Here is a 19,688-nt window from a genome sequence, read left to right as displayed (position 1 = left end):
ACTTGCCCACCTTTCCTTTCCCCAGCTCTGGTGTACAAGGTTACCACATTAGGTATAGTCAAACATTTCCCCTCACCATCCCCACTTGAAGCAAGAATCTTCTAACAAGGACCTCCCTCCCACATGACCCCCTTCCCATCTACACTCTACATTATCTTCTTCTTACAGATGCTATTGAGCCCCCCGTTACTTCCCAACCTGCAACTCCCAATCCTGAAGAATAACTTACCAAGTCTCTTTCCCAAGGCAGCTTCCCCCTACCAAAATCATGTCCTTTCCCCCTACTTTCTCTGGACAGAAGCAATACCTACTGGATATTCCCAGATGTGAAGTGCCTTGACTGATGACTGCACAACTCACTAACCAGATTAGCCATTCCCCCGGCAGTGGCTGCTATGGATCCATAGGACTGACTGTCACCCCTTCCCCAGACTACAGAGGCATAGAGCCTCTGACCAAGAAAACATCCCAAGTAGATGTCTGACCATGGCCAAACCTTGGACTGAAATGGGAGACTGCCTTTGACTTACAGTGCTGGGACCCCCTGAATGATGGATGCCTTCATGGAATTTGGTGAAACTTTTGCCTAAGATTTTGAATCATGGCTGCATTTGCTTTGACACATGGTGGAAGTGAGAGATTGATGTAGCATACTGCCATACATTAAGATGCATGCCCTCTTTATTGAGGATTGCTGACCAATAAGGCATACATTTGTTTTATTGCATAGATGGTGTGAGCTTGCAGGGAGGCGCTAAGAGTGCAATGAGCAGCTCTGACATTCAGCCAAGTCCAATCCTTGAGCAGGGTGCTTGTCTGTGTTTGCAAACTGTCACTGCTATGGCCTTTCAACGCTATTTGCAAGTGCACCCTGCAAAGCATATCTCTGTTTCCAGATTGCCCTCCACATACACTAGAGAGGTGCCATGTTGGTCATGAGGAGCTGACAAATGCTAGCTGCTAATTTCTACTCACAAGGGATGCATACATCTGGTATTCATGCATTGTACCCTATAATGCAATTTGGTCCTAAGCAACATGAAGTTCCTTTAGAGCAAGTGATGAGCTGAAGTTGCCCAATATCTGCTCTGGTTTCCATGTCGAGATTTCTCAACATGTAGCTTGTTTGGCGCATTTAGTAAGATAGGAAGCTAAATATCTTTATTTAGTGTTAATGAAGAGAGTTGGACTGTTAATAAGGCATTGACCATATTGCTGAGACCTCTATAAGATTGCATCCTAATGCCTTGTTTGCCTTTTTATAATAAAGAACTGCAAATGCTGGAGATCTGAAACAAAAGTAGAAATGGCAGCATCTGTGGAGAGAAAGCAGAGTTAACATTTTAAGTCCAGTGACCCTTCAGACGTGCTCTGGGTAAAGCAGCTTTGGAAAGTTGTTGCAGGGAAATAAATACTTATACATATGTAAAGCCACCAACGATATTTTGTGTTGGTATGACCAGGTGAAGATGAGTGAATTAGTTCTTCTCTTTTCAACATCTTCTGTTGGCTATAACAAAGATTTTATGTTCTTTCTAACACAAGGTTATACTTCTGATGAAAATGTAGTTAACTGGTTCACCAGAAACAATAAAGAGCCAACACAAGCTTTCCTTGAGTGAAAATAAAGAGTAATTTTATTTTCTGCTGACCCCAAGAAAAAATATTGATGATGCAATGCCAAGCATCACCCAGTACAAAATTGAAAAGGGATAGTATCTAATTTAAAAGGGTGATGAAAAGAATGTACTGTCCATAGGGTGGCCTTGAAATGTAAGATTATGACATAATATCCCAATTGTTTAATCATATCTTGCGTATCTTCAGCAGGAACTAATATTTCAGTTTTCCTTTAAGTTTTCAGTTACTTGATGTTTCTTTTTAATTATTTGTCACCAGGCACTTTCCTTCTTGAGAGAGTACTTTGTCTCCAGTCACAAATTCATCTCCACAAAAGTAATCTCTGTCAAAAGTAATTCTCTGAAATACACCTCATTTGAATAGCCTTGTTATAAATAGTCCTTGTTTCCAAGGCTAATAATTGTCAGCAATTCCCTTCATCTTCAATACATGAAACTTATCATAAACGGTGTAAGTCAAAGTAGGAGATGAGGCTTTCTTAAACCTGATTGGGTGGACTAGTTTCAATGTCTTTTGATAAAATGTTCATTTCAATTCAGATGATTTTGTTTATTTCATATTGGATTCATGACAAGTAGCTTACCTGTGTGGTCAGTTGTGGCCATTTTAGTGATTTTTCCTTTATTAAAATCATTTTTGTTGGTGAATAAAATCAGATTGTGGAATTTGAAAATTGATGGTCTATAAATTTATCACAGTTGTGACAGTGCTTCAGTGAGAAAGGTTAGGATTCAAGTTCAACTGTACTCAGATTAGTGTACACAGAATTATACTGTTCATTTGCAGTTCCTCATAACCACTGTATCAATGAATTTGTTTATTTGATACATTAATACCTCCTAATGATCCAAGACTTACATTCAAATGCTAACTTCTGCATTGCAGTTATTTCAAGGCCCTGGTGTCAACTAGTAATGAAATATTACTTCTGACTCTCTATGGCTCGGCTAGAAACTGTTTCCATCAAGGTGACATTGCCCACCTTGCCCTCACCTCAGTTATCTACCACTGAAACTCTCACCCAAGCCTTTATTACCTCCAGACTAGGCTTTTCTAATACAATTGAGGCCAATCTATCATTCCTCCATTAACTTGAGTTCATTGAATACTCTGTTGCCCATCGCATCAAATCCTGGACAGCCATCACTTTGTGCTATACTGGCCCTTGGTAAGGCAGCCCCTCAATTTTGAATTTGCTTCCTTCTTTTGAAATATTGCCATGATTTGGCATATCTCTGTAAACTCCTTCAGCACTTCAACCCACTCTTTAAAATATATTTTCTAATTCCAGTTCCTCAAACACCCACAATTTTCATCCCTCCACCATTGGCAGCTATGCTCTCAGCTGCACAAACCTAAAACTCCAGAACTTCCTCTGTTTCATTTTTTTCCTTTAAAATACTCCATAAAACTTCTGTGATCTAGCTTTTCATCATCTGTTCTAATATTTATTTGTGTTGCTAAATCATATCTTGTTTTATTATGCTTCTGAATCACTTGGGGTACTTTCTTTACATTAAAGGTACCATATAAATACAAGCCATCATTGTTCACTTATTCAGTTCATTCCGGAAAGAGCAAAAAGAAAATATACTGGAAAGTGTATGGCTGCTAGAGTAATGCAATTCTTAATTATTTTACCAATAATGCATCAGGTATATTTGAGTAATAATTTTGAACGCTGACAATTATTCATCATTTAAGTGTTGAGGTGTGATTTTACATCAATCCACACTCCTTCAGAGCCATTTTAGTGGTTAAGATATTTCATTAAGTACAGAACAAAAGGTTTTCCCTTATGAAGTGTAAACTATTTTGTTACTGTTCCATTCTCTACAGATATGACTGTATCCTTAATAGCATATGTTAGCAAATTTGCTTCAGCAGGTAACTTGAATTTGATATCCTCAAAGCAACTGTGTTTCGTACAGTTTCACTTGCCATAATGTTTACAACAGTTCCGTTATAGTCACAGTAACTGGTCACAGTGAAACTGATGTCTAATAGTTATTGGCCAAAGCAGATAGATGTGTCTATAAATTTCAGCTCAGTGTTTGGCGAAATAAAGTGGTTGACTAATCTTTATTACATAAATTATATATCAACATATTGGTAACAACTGCTAGAAAAGCATTTGCAATAGGTTTATGTGGATGTAGTACTGCAGAGTCAGTTCTGGCATTCCACCTCTGTTATTACAAATATTATTCATGTAGAAATCTTAAAATGCTACAGCTTGTCTTGAAATTAGGAATACAATAACACAGGAACTGGAATATGAAGGGAAGCACAAGTGCTTAAACTGATTTTTAAGTAGTTCCTTGGTAGGTTAACATAGCCAGTACGGTATGTAAGTCAATCAAAAATGATTTGTTTAGGAAATATAGCATGTAACAAAATCTTTGTGTTTTAACATGCGGGGGACAAACTTTAAAATAAGTATTTTTTACTATTGCAAGTTTGTCCTATCAGAAAATATGACAATTCAATTTATAGAAACTTACTGAAATATCTAGACAATTCAGTAATACCAAGAGTAGAGAAGAAAAATCGCATTAGACCCTACTTTGAAGCAAGTAGTACAACGATTGGTCTTAAGTCAATGGAACTCTGTTTTTAAATCCACTGAAGGAACAACTCTGTACTATCATCTACCATGAATATAACCTAATAAACCAGTAAAAGCTCATTCCTGTTTTCAGGGTTTTTTTGTGATAGAAAAATTGTCTGTGAACTATTAATAACAGTGATACTTTAAGAGTATGCTCTTACCTGGGATTTTAAAACAGAAAGCAGCAGTTTACAATAAATCATATTTCAGCAGCTGTTCCCTGCTCTTGACATTGATTGAATGTCTATTCTCAGAATGCATGCAAAGAGTTTTGTTGGTCTGTTTCTTTCTAAAGTCCAATTCTTCTCCACTAGTTAGTGAAATTCTGTGTCAAGCCACTTTGAAAGGCCCTGTTCACAAAGATCAGATTTGAAAGTAAACTTTATTTGCTTTTTCTTCTGTTTTTCACTGTGATGTGGGAAATTACAATACCTTTCCTGACAATTCAACTTTCTGATACAACTTCTTGATACACAATTCAGTATACCTCCATTTTAAAACATTTCTGACAAAAATAATTCTACAGAGGTCAAATAAAGCAGTCTTCATAATCATGTTGGTAAGTTTCTGCTAACTATAATTTGCAACGTAGTAAGATGTTAATAATTAGGTGATGATTGTGATGCTCCCTTTGGCCTGGATTTTGATTCATATTCGTTGCAGGGATGGGGAGGGGGCAGTGTGTTGGTTAGAGAAAGATTAGCTCATCCAAAACCTCTAAATTTTGTGGATTAGTTTAAGTAATGTTATAAGCGTGCTATAAATGTTGAGTTTTACATTTTTATTTATTTATGAATTTTACATTTGAGATATTGAAAGCAAATATGATCAGTCTCTTAAATAAATTATCTTGCAGTGTCAGCATCGTTGTGCAAAATTCAGACACATCATGCAACACATTGGTCAGTATCACACACAGCCTAGATCATCATATATCTAACATTCCCTGAAGAAAAAAGAAAAATCATTTTAAAACAAATAAAGTAACATCTCTTTACTCTCTATCTTGTAATGTCAGTGTTAATTTTCAAAACTTCTCTCAAATTTTCAAGCTCCCTTGTTGAATTATAGCAACTTAATTTAGGTAGAGGGAATTTATTTTGTGGATGTGAATTTTATGTTCAAGGTGAGGAAACTGAATGGTCTGGAAAGCCACATGTGCCACATTTGGCAGTTAGGGCTGAACTTGCATCAAAGCAACTGAAAGCGGGAACTGGGTCTTTTTCAGTTCAGGAACTTGTCACAGATGAATCCTTTGTTGTGAGAATGGTGGACATATTGTTGTTCTGATTTGGTTTGATGGACCATCAGCTTTTAAGGATTTGAATGAATGGAACAACTAAGGGTGAGAAAATAAGCAGCAGAAATGAATATGTGAAAAGAATTATGCAAATTTGAACAAAAGAAACATAAGCAATAATGACTAGATAGGCATACCTAAACCGTATACATAATAGGGACAGTGATGTAGTGGTAATATCACTGAATTAACAATTCAGATCCCTAAGTTAATGTTCTGAGGGTATGGGTTTGAATACTACCATGGCAAATTGTGACCTTTGAATACAATAAAAAGCTAGTCTGATAATTGTTGGTTGTTGTAAAAACTTAATGTCCTTTAGGGAAAGAAATCTGGCAAGCTGGTTTGGCCTACATGTGACAGCAGATCAGCAACGTGGTTAACATTAAACTGCCATCCGGGCAAATTAAAAATGGGCAATAAACCAATGGCTACTTTCCCTGGATTTTTTGTGTCTAAGGTTAGATGACACTTTAAATTCCCAATGCAGTCAAGACTATCCCACTCAGATGTTAATAAGATTGAAAGTTACCAAACTTCATTAAATCTCTGCCTTCTGAGCAAAGGATTCCAGCTCTTCCCTTTCAAAGATGTATTGGGGAATGGGCAGGAATGTGGAGTAATCACATCAGACATGATATTATAAAATGGCAAAGTAAGTTTGAGAGACCAAATGGCCTACTCCTGCTCCTAATACATACGATTCACTTTCAAAAACTCTCCAACTTGGGTTGGGTTAATGATTGCTCAAGTCTAGTAACTCAATCTCTTGTCCCAAGGCTGAGTTCCCCAGGATTCTGAGATTCCCCCAAGCATCTGATTACAAGCAAAAGCTCAGCTTTTGTCAGACTCAGCTTCATCAAGCTGCCATTGAATGTCTCTAAGTTCCAATCTTTCTTATCTGTAGCAAGCAAATGCTGCTTGTAGGCTTCCTTCACCCTACTCTGAATTGAAACCAGAGAAACCTCTTAAGCTCTCCAGAATGATGTAGCCTGATCTGGATGTCCTTAACCTGACCTGAGCCTAAGGGCTTTTATGCTTTTAAGCTACTTAAGCTGTACTTCTGTCTGGACTGGCATTACTACAAACTTTACAGATGCTACTTTTCCAGTTAAGTAAGTCCATTTGCTGTTTTTGTAGTTCCATCTGATTCTATTAAACAAACATGAGTGGCTTTCTGAACTTCCTTTTTTTAGATGTTCTGACAATCATTATGCTCTACATTTTAATTACCTTATCTTCCTATCTGGTAAGCTCTTAAAGCAACAATGATGACAAACTTGTAAGTGAACTAGACTTATGGGAGTATCAATAACATTTATTCCATTTTGTACTGGAAAATTTGAATTTCCAGAACTAAGAATGCTATGCTAACAAAAATGAGCTATGAACTAGATATTCACCAAACCTGAATTGACATGGAGATGGATTCCTTTACAATTATAAGATATAAAGTCTCAAAGTAGGAAGGCAAATCAGAGGGTACACAGCTTTAGAGGAGCACCGTAAAGTAACATAGGTAAGCAACTGGACAGATGCCACACTAGTAAGGTGGATTGTAAGCCACTTTTTAAAACGTAATCAAAAACAGAAAAAGTGCAGCCAAGTTGCCACTTTGGCTGGCACTCCTCCAGAATGTGGCCTTTGGATGCACCCCTGCCCAGAATTATTTTTAGGCTATCTAGTAATACTAATACCCAGTTTGCTGGTAGCTGTTCTCCATCATGCTGGGAAACTGGAGTCCATCTGGAAAATCTGAGGTGACTTCTTAAATCCACCTATTAGCAATGCTGTTATGAACAGGCCTAATTGCCTGACAACCTTGTGGGGCAGGCAGCCACCCTAGGCACTGAATTCACCTCCCCCTAAAATATCTCATGCAGGACCGGCGTTCTGAGACTCAGATACTGCAGGGCAGAAGAACACCCTTGTACCTCATTGCTCTATTTTTTGATATTTAGCTAAGAATGAGATGATCTGTTTAAAACTGAATCCAATCTGGATTTGGACAACTAGTCCATGATCACTAGCAACTGGACTGCATGAACATATTTCATGTAAGCTGCTTACAGCTGTCAGTGTTTAATTTTGCTGATGGTGAATAAGTGTACGTTTCTGCTGCGTAGTCAAAAAAATTATTTATTTTCATTCCAAGGAACTCCAAAGCATAGTTTCACAGAGCTGTAGTTATAGTAACTAAAAAACTTAAATAATTTGGACTCTCAGTTTATAAAGAATAATATCAAGCAAATGTGAATCAGCTATTGAAAGGTTTTGATTTTAATAAAACCAAAAATGACTATAATTGACAATAACCCACTCCTTTACAATGTTTCCAAATGCCAGAGCACACATTCAGTAAAATTTCAAGCAGAGCTGTTCTGGTATGTCCAGAATTCATCACCTCTTACCAGTTCTATAAGTTTTTATCTAACCACTCTATTATTTTATATGTATCAACTAAATGTGTTATTATTTTCAATAAATTGTTATTAATTCAGGATCTCCATCCTCTCATCCCATCATTTCAGCATTTTCAGAAGATGTATCAATACCATCAATCAATTATCCATACTTTGCATATTTATTCTAAGCATCCCGTGGTTAATTTAAATTAAAGTAGGTGAAAGTTTTATCTAACTATATAAATGCAATCTAACTGTATAAATACAGTGAAGCTAGCAACTTCTAAACAATCTTGCAAGCTTGTGCACAATTTAAGTGAGTGAATTGCACCAGTGGGACCCTGTAATATTTAGAAAACTAGATAATGTTTCATTTAATGCAATAGAGGTATTAATTACAGGGCTTGAAGTCTATGCAATCTGTACTACTATTGATTTCTTATCATTATTGCAGTCAAACTAACATTTAAAATCTTTGTCTATGAAGCTAGGAAATACAAATCCGATTCAATGACCAAACTCTTGAACCAAGATTTACTGCCTAACCCTCGAGGAATATTTGGTTTAGTCAGGCCAGTCAATTAAGTTTAACTATATACTTTTATATGATTCATGTATTGAATAGCAATTATATCACAAAAGTGAAATCAGGCATAATACTGGCAGTCACGAGAGGTCAAATGATAATTCTGCTCTGTATCTTTCCCTGATGGTATGATAAAATAAGACTGCTTATATTCAAGTAGGTCAACTGGAGAAAGAGCTTAATAAGTTAGAAGTAAAAGTTGTTAAGGGATAAGTCAACTAAATTCTCCTTTTGTGGAGTTGTATTTTAAAATTTATCTAATTATGTAACAGAATTGCGTGGATGATGACACAGATGAAGTGAGGGAAACATTTAACAATTCACTGTTTATACTGAGCAAATGGATTTCACTAAGGTTACATCAACCTGAGAAGGGAACTGGAAAATATGTGTCTGACCCACCAAATCAGCAAGTTTCAGTTTTTTTTGTATATTTACTGATGGGACGTAGGCATCGCTGTCTTGGTCAGCGTTTTGCCAGCCTTGTGTAGTGTCAATCGGATCCTCAAACCTCATGGAAGTCTCCGGGAATGAACAAAAACAAAAACAGAAATTGCTGGAAAAGCTCATTTCTGAAGAAGGGTCACTGAATCCGAAACATTAACTCTGCTTTCTCTCCACAGATGCTGCCAGACCTATTGAGTGTTTTTTCCCCAGTAATTTCTGTTTTCATTTCTGATTTCCTGTGTCCGCAGTTCTTTGGTTGTTTTCCGGATTGGTCTTCCAGACACTGCTGTTGACAGACTTGGTGGGTGGACGGCGGATGGCGGGAAACACTAAAGAATAGTTCTATCATACTCGCAACGTGTTTCCGTCTCCAGTGGTGCTGCCAGATCTGCTGAATCTTTCTAGCATTTTCTATTTTTATTTCTGCTTTCCAGCGTTCTCAGTATTTCGCTTTTAAGAGAGAAGGGAAAAAAAACTACTTTGCATTGACATTTTGTGCCTGTTTTTGTGCTGTACGCAGGACAGAGACTGTCCTGATTTACTGTCAAAGAACTTAAAGTATTAATTAATTACTTCATTGATTTCAAAATTGCTCATGAAATAAAATTGGATGATAACTTTTCAACATATTTAAAAACAACGCCCTCAAATTTATTGCAGTTGTTTGTGCCATTGTACGTCGAGTTTCTGGTATCCTGCCCAATACCAAAGGCGCTTAAGTTTTTCTTTACTTTCATTATTTCGACATCTGCCTTGCACTCCTGATTATTTACAGCCTGAATTTAAATTGGACTCGGATCTGTGATTCAGATGGTTAATGGAGGTTCTTGCTACCCAGAAAGCATAGCGTACGACAATACATCCTATTCATTTTACAAAAAATCGATCGTACAATCGCGGAATTAATAACTAGCTCTAAAGCACCACACATGAATACAAGGATTTGAGTTTCAGATTTAATAAACTATCTTGCTATCAAAATCCAAATTTGCAGAAGCAAAATTAACCCATTTCTTGAAAATAGATATTTACTTCTGGTCATATGATCAAATTACACATCATCAAATGATACATTGGATGTTGAGAAGTCAAATTGTAACTATAAGTATAGGCAATAAATACCAATTTGTCAACATTACTCATTATCAGTTCTGAAGCATCACTGGACCTGAAATGTCCTGACATATCCAAGGAGTAGAATTTAAGAGCAGAAAGGTCATGATTGAACTATATAAATTGTTGGCTAGGCCTCAGCTAGAGTGTGCAGTTCTGGAATACACATTATAGAAGGAATGTGATAGCACTAGAGTGTTTCAGTTAAAGAAGTGACAGTGGACAGACTAGAGTCGTTTTCCTTGGAGCAGAGGAGATTCAGAGGGCATGTGACTAAGATCTACAACATTGAAGGGCATAGACAGGGTAGACAGAAAGAAACTATTCCCCTTGATGGAGGGAGCAATGACCAGGGGACATGGATTTAAGGTATGGGGCAAGAAAGTTTGGAGGAGACATGAGGCAAATCTTTTTCACCCAGATTGTGGTGGAAATTTGGAATTCATGGCCCATAATAGTGGTAGAGGCACTTAATATTTAATAGGTATTTAGATGTGCACTTATGATGCATACAAGGCTATGGGCCTAGTGCTGAAAAATGGGACTAGAATAGTTAGATGGTTGTTTTTGACTAGCATGCATGTGATGGGCAAAAGAGCCTTTTTTCTGTGCTGTAGATCTCTATGAAAATAACACTGTTGAAATATGTACAATGCACATACCAAAGTGTGCATGCATGCCAAAATCTCAAATGTAATACAATTATCTATATTTAGTACTTCTTTTTTACTAAACATACCATCAATAGTAATTTAAACATTGTATATTACTGGCAACTTTATAATTATCTGTGTGTACCAGATTTGTATGGTAACCAATACAGTTAACATCTGAACAAATACCTCTTTGGTATCTAACTTCTTTGTGACTCTTTGTACAGCCTCAAATCAAGATGATGTTTATTCTGTGTACATAGATACATGGGAAACAGGAGCAGGAGTAGGGCATTCAGCAATTCGAGCCTGTTCCTCCATTCTCTATGATCATGGCTGATCATCCAACTCTGTACCCTTTTTCCACTTTTTTGTCCCCATATCCTTTAGCCCTATAAAATATATCTAACTTCTTGAAAACATTCAATGTTTTGGCCTCAACCTCTTTCTGTGGCAGAGAACTTCACAGCCTCAACACTCTCATTGAGAGGAAATTTCTCCTCATCACAGTCCTGAATGGTCTAGCCCATATCCTTAGCCTATGACCCTTGGTTCTAGACACCCCAGTCATCACGAACATTCTTCCTTTCATCCAATGAAAGGGATCACCAACATATGTGAAAAATACTGACAAGTGAAAATTGCTCTTCATTCTCCTAGCCTACACCAAAGTAATTTCCCCAAAAATGGTCTAGGAATACAATGTGGGCCATTAGCTTGGGCTATGTACTAGAGGCTCATGTCTCAGGGAGACCAGTTGCATAATTGTCAGCTATGAATGCAAAATTGTTTGACAGCCCGTAGAGAGTACTATTGCTGGAGACAGGAGGAAGGTGAAAAGAAACTGTGGGAAGAATCAATTGAGTTTCTCAAAGTCAAAATACAAACCTAATCATCAGGGCAAAGTTGGTGGATTCATCATAAAATCCAAAAAAATGCAATTTAATTGTCCTCAAATAAAGTGAAAACAGGAAACTACGAGCTGAATTTCTGCCAGATCCCACTGGTAGGTTTGAAAGTGTGAGGCAACCCCACTTCAGCAGGCAGCAGAACCTGGGCTGTCTATTGCCAGTGGTGAGAAAATAAGGAGAGCAGCCCATGCAAAAGCTGCCAGCTGCTCAGCAGCATCTCTATTACAGGTGTCATTGCCAAGGCTACAATACAAGGGAGAAGCTAGAGAACATATTCATGCCAATGGTATTGCTTAAGTTGCTCTGTGGGCCATTGGGTGCCCATAATCCAATGTAACCATCCCCTTTCCCAGGTCCTGCTGGCAGCCGCCCCACGTGGTAGTGTACCCTCCTAATGAAAACAGAGGGGTGAAGAGTCACCCAAGAGTCCTAATTAGCCTCCCCATGGGTATCACAGCAATCAACTTTGCTACGCTTGGAACATGTGTTGGCATTGGCAAGACACTAGGCTTCCATTTCAATTTCTTCCCTCACCATTTTGCCAGTTTGACTGCCACTCAGCCTTTTCCAAAGTGGCCTGAAACATTTAGCCCAATTGGGAAGTAATAAATGGAAAATGTTGTATTTGATCTTCTTTATTGATGTCATAGTAATCTCTTTCATTGCTGTTCTGACCTGACTGTGCACAACTACCATAATTCCAGACAAAAATGTAGGAACTCGTGCCCTGACAAAAGTAAAATATTATTGAATGAATACAGATCAATTTATAGCATACTAGTAAATTATTTTCTTTCCAAGACATCCATAATCATTCTAATCACTATGTTTAATCATATTTTTTTTAATAACAGTTGAAGACTTGTTTTTGCTCAGCTTTTATATTTTATCACAGTCTAGATAAAATGCAACTATTTCTCTGAATTTGTTAAATAGCAAACGCAAATGTGCCTCTTGTACAACGAAAGTTTAAGTTGTTGACATAACGATGAACTGTTACTGGAGAATCCAGAGGGGATAGTGAACAGTGCTGTTTATCACTACGACAACTATTGTAAAGAGAGTTTAAGATTTACTTATATTTTAAAAAATACTTGCTTATCATGTAAAGTACCAAATACAAATGTTAACTATTCTGTCTGCTCCACTATGTTAAAAATGAACTACATTTTGGATGTTGTTAAACAGACCTTAATAAAGCACAAAACATCCATATTGAGAATTCTGATGACAGCTTGGAGAAATGCAAATGCATTAATATGAATCCAAGCCGTTTGCTCACACCCCATGCAAGAAGCTTCAATTGAAAAGTTGTGCTTCAGGATCCTTTCTGTACTGCAAGTTCCAGAAAGGATTTAAAGTGTCCTATAAATCTGTATCTTTGTTTTTTTTTTAAAAACAGGAAGCAGCCAAGAGTTTCTTTGAGCTGAGGACTCTCCACAAACACTTTATTCAGGGTCTCAGTAAATCAGTAACTGTTCAAGGGAGAACATGGTTTAATATGTAAATACACATCAGTATAAGCCTCAACAAAACTGCCAACTTATTTTCCAGCACGACATTGACCTTTCAAAACTTATGCATTCATATAAACAAATTTTATATCAGATTCTGTATACAGAATCTGACTAAACATCACCAAACTAAATTATACCCAATACACCAAAGAACCCACAAATCCTGCTGTCACTTTTATAGGGACCCCACTGGCTAAAACCCTCTCATTTATATTGTAATTAATTATACATTAAAATTAAAATTAGAAACAAAAATCTTGAAAAAAATAAATCTCTTAATATTTTGTGCATCTATATTTAATGCACTGACTTGCCTGAGATCAATACTACCTCTTGTATGTATGCGCAGCATAACTGTAACCCAGCTGGGTCTCTGTAAGGTAAATAAAATAGACTGCTGCTTCCATATTTGCATCAAATGTGTCATTTTCTTAGAAATTTCACTTGTATGTACGAAGTCATCTGGTATTTGGCATGTTTCACTTCTGCACACCAGTTTTACAAACAGTACTTTGTAGCCATTCATCTGTGAAAACATATGGATCAACAATTGCCTTTGAATGTACTGAATCAAAACTATAACGGAAGGATCAAGCTTTCATACTCTTTGTGAAAAATGTTCTTCTATATTGTTGTGATGTCCCCCAGCCTTGCACAACCTGTCAAAACAAGAAGCATATAAAGACTAGTTACATTTTTCTCATTATATTGCAACATGAGAATTAGAAAATCTGGTTGAAAACAGAAAATTTCTTTGAGCTGTGTGCTTCAACACTTATCAATGGGTTTTTGGTAAGATGAGACTATCAGTTCAGGTTGGATCTAAATTCAGTCATCCAGTAAAGTTGTCATAATCCCAGAGGACTACTCTCGCATTAGGGAGATATAACTGGTGGTCGGTTAATCTAACAGTCACCATGCCTCAAGCAAGGGAAGAGGTTGAGAAGGAGGACCTTCATGGTAACCTCAGCCAGTGCAGGAACTGAACCTGCAGTATTGGTTCACCCTGCATCGAAAACTGACTGTCCAGTCGACTGAGCCAGTGACACTCACACCCATCAACTTACCTCATACAGTTTTACCATTAAAATGGCCATTACAAATCAAATGCTCAAAAAAATATTAATTATCAATTAAAACATGTTACAAGTTACTGATCCAAAATCAGATATAATAACACTGCCAGGGCAGAAAGAAAGAAAACAAAGGGAGGGAAGAAGAAAGAGGTAAGAAAGTAACAAAGGAATAAAGATAAAGAGCTAATGTTCCCATAAGCACACTCCAAACCTGCAAGCTCCACCATCCAGAAAGACAAGGGCAGCAGAAGCATGGGAATACCGTGACCTGCAAGATCTAATCCAAGCCAGACACCATTCGGATTTTGAAGTGTAACACCATTCCTTCATTGTAGCTGAGTCAAAATCCTGGATTTCCCTTCTTCACAGAACTGTGGGTGACCCTAAACCCAAAGACCACAGCAGTGGTAGCTCATCACCACCCTCTCCAGGCGACAGCCACATCCCACGAATGTAGAAAACCAAAAGCTGTTAGTTCTTTATACCGACCGCAACATCAAACATCAGTCAAAAAGGACCATTAGATTAGGGATTTCCAAATGTTCCATTGTTACATTATAAAAATTGTACATGAGTAAAATGCGATACAAATTTGTTCATCAGGTCATAATGTATTTTAAATACAGAACAGACAATGCAATATCTTTAACTAGTTTGTTGACACTATGCTGAGTTACAAAATGTGAGGCTTTATAAGATAGTTATGTTTTGGATTGTCTCCTTTAATTCATACCATAGTGGGGTAATACAGAGTGACATCCTGCTCGTTCTGCCAGTGATATGCCTATTTGATTTGGTTACAATGGGGACAGAGATCCAGATCAAGCCCTATGTCAAAAAAGCAACAATGTTCAAGGAACAAAGGGATAGACAACTGGCTTTATCACTACCAAACCATTAATTCAGAGACTGAACAGAAGGAGAGCTATGGAGAGAGGGGGAGAGAAACAGGGAAACAGCAGCTATTGTGAACAGCCAGGAAAAGACTGTTCTCTGTTAATCAACAGGCAGAATTCTGGCAGGAGTTTGTTCTGTTTGAAGAGATGGGACAGACAGATATTTAAGGACACTGGAATATTTGCCTTGTCATGACCTTGGAGAAGGAACTGCTGGAGTGGGAGGGCTTGCTGCTCGATGTCAGTTCACAGATTCTCAGAAAGCTGAGAGATGCACTATTGACAATTATGACTCAGCACAATAAGGAGACACAAGCCCACTGGAAGCTGGAAGGAACTAGCTCCTGTGAGCAATATAATTCTTCAGTGAGTGTAGAACTTTTGGTCATGTTAGGACATTAAAAAGGGCGGCAATCTTTTTGGTTGTTTAGTGTATTAATTGCTTATGACGTTATGTTTAGTCAGTGTTGACTTAGTTACAAAAAGTTCTTAAAACATGAATTCTTGTCACGTGATCATTTGTGTTCATTCAAATCTCTTTTTTAAAACCTATTGGTCTCTCTAGCAATCATGACAGGTGATTCACACGGTGTTTTTGTTTAAAATTTGGAAAAGTCTTTGTTGAGCTCAATGTGTTACTCAGGAAACCCGGTCAATGTCAGATATTAACTCACTTCCTATAACTTGATGACAACATCTACTGAACCAGTAGCCTGCTATCAAAAAGACTCCTTTGGAATGTTAGAAGTTAAACCGAAAAAAAAAATTCTTTTCTCCTAGCAATAAAAATCATCAACAAATGCATAATTTAAGAAAGATATCCACATTTGCAGTCACCAGTATCAATTCCCATGCACCAAATAATTATATTTAGTTAAATATTAAACAGTGAACATTAGTTTTCAAAATTATTGGGAATTTATTAGCCAACTTGGCTTGTTTTCATTAAAATTTCTTACACTTTATACAAATCCCCATTTATTAGTAAAACAAATAATTTAAGTCACTTAAAAAAAACATCAATCTAAAGCCATTTTTCCAATATAGTTAGAAGCAGACAGAGCCCACAACTACGAACATACCTAATCCATCAAACAACTTCCATGTAATTATAGTAGTTCTTGTATTTATGGTCTGGGTGAGAGTTGAGGAAACCGATTTGCTTACATATTTCAAAAGAGCTGTACATATATTTAAAAAGGAAACAATTTGGAAGTCTACATAGAAAAGGAACAAATTAGTTAACTCTGAAAGATTGCGCATTGATAATGGGCTGAATGGCCTCATGCTGTGCAGTACGAGTCTATTCTCCTGGCAAACCAGTTTAAATTAATTGATTGGAGATCAAACCTAGGACCTTCCTGTCAGAGTGGCTCTCCTACCTCAGAGTATTTGAGGCTATCTTTAATTGAACTCTCGGACACCATATTGGTGCCAATTCATTGTTTGCATTTTAAATATAAAGCCAGCACAGAAACAAACATTTCCTCGTTTCGACTCTGTGCTCACCTTAGGTTCATCACTATCCAAGAGAAGCTCTTCCTCAGCTTCGTTCATTTCCTCAGTGGGATCATAGGTATAAACAGGAAGTAGCTGATGTCTAAGCTTGTCTAACCTTGAGAAAAGGCAAAAAATAAGAAAAATCCTTGTTTAAAGTGTTTTTTTGTTGCTGTTGGTTAAATATTCTACTGACTGATTAATGTTATATTTTTTCTTCATTTATTTGTTTACAGAATGTATGAATCATTAGCCACGGCAGTATTTATTGCCAACCCTAACTGCCCTTGAGGAGGTGATAATGAGCAACCTTCTTGAACCACTGGAATTTATATGAGGTAGGAACAGCCACAGTGTCATTAGGAAGGGAGTTCCATGATTTTGACCCAATGACAGTGAATGAAATACAATACAATTCCAAGTCAGGATGCTGTGTGGCTTTGAGGGGAACTTGCAGGTGCTGTTCCAATGTCCTTCCAGAAGTATAGGTTGCTGATTTGGAAGATGCTATCAGGGGAGTCTTGGTGAGTGGCTACCGTGCATCACTGCTGTCACTGGTGGATTGTGGGGGGAGTTTAAGATGGTGGATTGGATGTCAATTAAGCAGGCTCCTTTGTCCTGGAAAGACTTGACTATAATGTAATGTTGAAGATTCAATCTTTTAGAAGATTGAAGATTCACTCTAATAGTGGCTTAGCTGCTACATATACTGTCCAATATGGAGATAAACCACAACTGTGAGAAAAAAGCCAGGTTTGATCTTCAGCTGAGGTAGTTGGTTGTTACAAGCGGACTACTGACCTTTTACTTGAAGAGAGAAAAAAATGTCCAGCTAAAAGTTCCCATTTCCCAGCGCCAGCCAATGCCACTGCTGGAAGAACACTTGTGCAGAGACAATTAGCTGTATTTCTCTGGGAAAGCTTCATTTTATATTTTTTACCCCCACTGTAAAACCATGTGAACTATTTATGTTAAACATCTTATGTAATAGCAAGCTGCTTTTGCATCCTTACATAGCAACAATACCATCTCCTGGCACTAAAATTGTCACTGCTCACATATCAAGATCACTTGGATGCATTATTGGATGCATACTGCTCTCCAACTCGATGCAATGCCCTTAGGCTAGGCAGAGGGAAGATACTTGGAGAAGGGGAAAGTGTTACAATGATGTGGCAAAGACTACATTGAGCTTACACATGTTTGGCTCACTAAACAAAAATGTAATCAATGTCCTCTTACCTCTTTCCATTCCATATAAATGCAGTGGTATGATTAATGTTTTTACATTTGCCACAATGTAATAATAGGGCACTAAAACTTGCAGATTTTCCCTCTCCCTTCATTACTTAGTTTCAAAAATGTTCTGGTAGGAAACTATAAATTAGTTCTACATGACTTAAATATTAATAGCTGGTTTATTTAATTTTTTCAGTCAACAATAAACATTTGTGTGCTTGTACAGTTGCTTCCCTCCCTGGGAACAGTAAAGTACAAATTGACATGACCGTAGCTGAATCACAAGGTCATAAAATTCAATTGGTTTAAGTCACTTGATCTGCAATACCTCTGCATCAGTACTCTCAAAAGAGCGGAACTATTTCCGCTGGTTAGAAAGTCTAGGATTAGGGGACATAGCCTAAAAACTAGAGCCTGGTCATTCAAAAGTGAAGTTAAGAAACACATCTGTGTTAGATGAGTGGCGGAGAATTAGAACACTTTTGCAAATGGCAGTTGATTCAAAATCAACAGTTAATTTTAGATTTGTAATTGATTAATTTTGATAGCCAATGGTATTAAAAGATATGGAGCAAAGGTGGACAAAGTTAGATCACTAATCATTCATGATTTAACTTTACTGGCAAAAAGCCTTGACAGGTTAAATAGTCAACTCATATTCCTAGCTTAATACCCTATTGACAGCCATTTGCCATTTTGTCCATCTTTTCCCATGCTTCCTTTCACCCCCTTCACAATATTTTCCCAATATCTTTTGAAGGCACTGACCCTATGTCAGACAATAAGCCCTCCTGCATTAGGATAACAATGCTGATTAAAACTAAATGAGGAATGAACCTTGAAGCTTTTACTAACATCATCTGATTCTCAACATGACTCTCGTTTCTGTATATTGTGCATTACTGTACTTAGCAGTATGTTCACAGGGTAACAAATGGAAATTGGTAGAAAAGAGAAAGCAAATCTGTTTTCAGGCAAAAAAACTAATATAATTATGTTTGTTCACCATTGCATTGATATCATGTTTCAAGTGTCTACATTTGCTGGTAACATTCTATTATGAGGGATTTATAAACTGCTGCATTCTTAGTATGTCAAGATAAAAGAAAATCTCATGCATAGGTGTGAAAGGAATATAAGTCAATGGCCTAAACTACATTTAGATACAGAATAGAAAAGCTGCACTACTTAATTACTCAAGATTGGTACTGATTACCTGCGTCTCTTCTGAATGTACATCACCTGATAAAACAAAAGTCAAAAGCAATTCAGTAAAGTTTAATATCATTTTAAAATTTGTCTAATATAACAGTGCACAAAAAGATAGTGAGTAAACAATCACAGGTACAAGGATGACTGCTATATGTACAGCTTCAGAATAAATGCTGCCATTCCATTTTGACTAATATTTCTTAGCACTGAGCTAAAAAGATGCAACTAAGTTGAAATGGCAGGAGACTCACACAAAGTATAAACACCAGGACTAGAGTAGTGGGCCAAATACCTTGATTCAATACCATATATTTTATGTTATCTGTTGGAATAAACTAAAATTTAATTTCCTGGTAGGTCAAGATGGATATCCAAATGCATTTTTAGACAGATGTGCCAATAATTTTAATGCAATGGTTGATTATTATCTTTAGTTAACAGAGAAATAATAAGTTAAGAGATAGTAGGAACTGCCGACGCTGGAGAATCTGAGATAACAAGGTGTAGAGCTGGATGAACACAGCAGCATCAGAGGAGCAGGAAAGCTGACATTTCGGGTCTGGACCCTTCTTCAGAAATCCAGA

At 37.1% G+C, this 19,688-nt stretch overlaps 1 protein-coding gene across 2 annotated transcripts in view; it reads right to left on the bottom strand.

Moving 5' to 3' along the window:
* Window positions 1–13,083: 13,083 nt before the first annotated feature.
* The window catches only part of smim29 (small integral membrane protein 29), a 124,405-nt gene continuing 117,800 nt past the window's right edge, over window positions 13,084–19,688 (bottom strand). For both annotated transcript variants that reach the window (XM_048612130.1, XM_020535651.2), the window contains exons 3-5: window positions 19,109–19,134; window positions 16,666–16,771; window positions 13,084–13,843 (exon numbers count right to left, since the gene is read on the bottom strand). In XM_048612130.1, the coding sequence (XP_048468087.1) occupies window positions 13,775–13,843; window positions 16,666–16,771; window positions 19,109–19,134 (201 nt within the window). In that variant the 3' untranslated portion in view covers window positions 13,084–13,774. The remainder of the gene's footprint in view (window positions 13,844–16,665; window positions 16,772–19,108; window positions 19,135–19,688) is intronic.

The sequence above is a fragment of the Rhincodon typus genome, chromosome 25, assembly GCF_021869965.1.
Source record: "Rhincodon typus isolate 14 chromosome 25, sRhiTyp1.1, whole genome shotgun sequence".
Classification (NCBI taxonomy): Eukaryota; Metazoa; Chordata; class Chondrichthyes; order Orectolobiformes; family Rhincodontidae; genus Rhincodon; species Rhincodon typus.
Note: the sequence above shows the minus strand (reverse complement) of the source record. Positions and strands in the feature narration are given on the sequence as shown.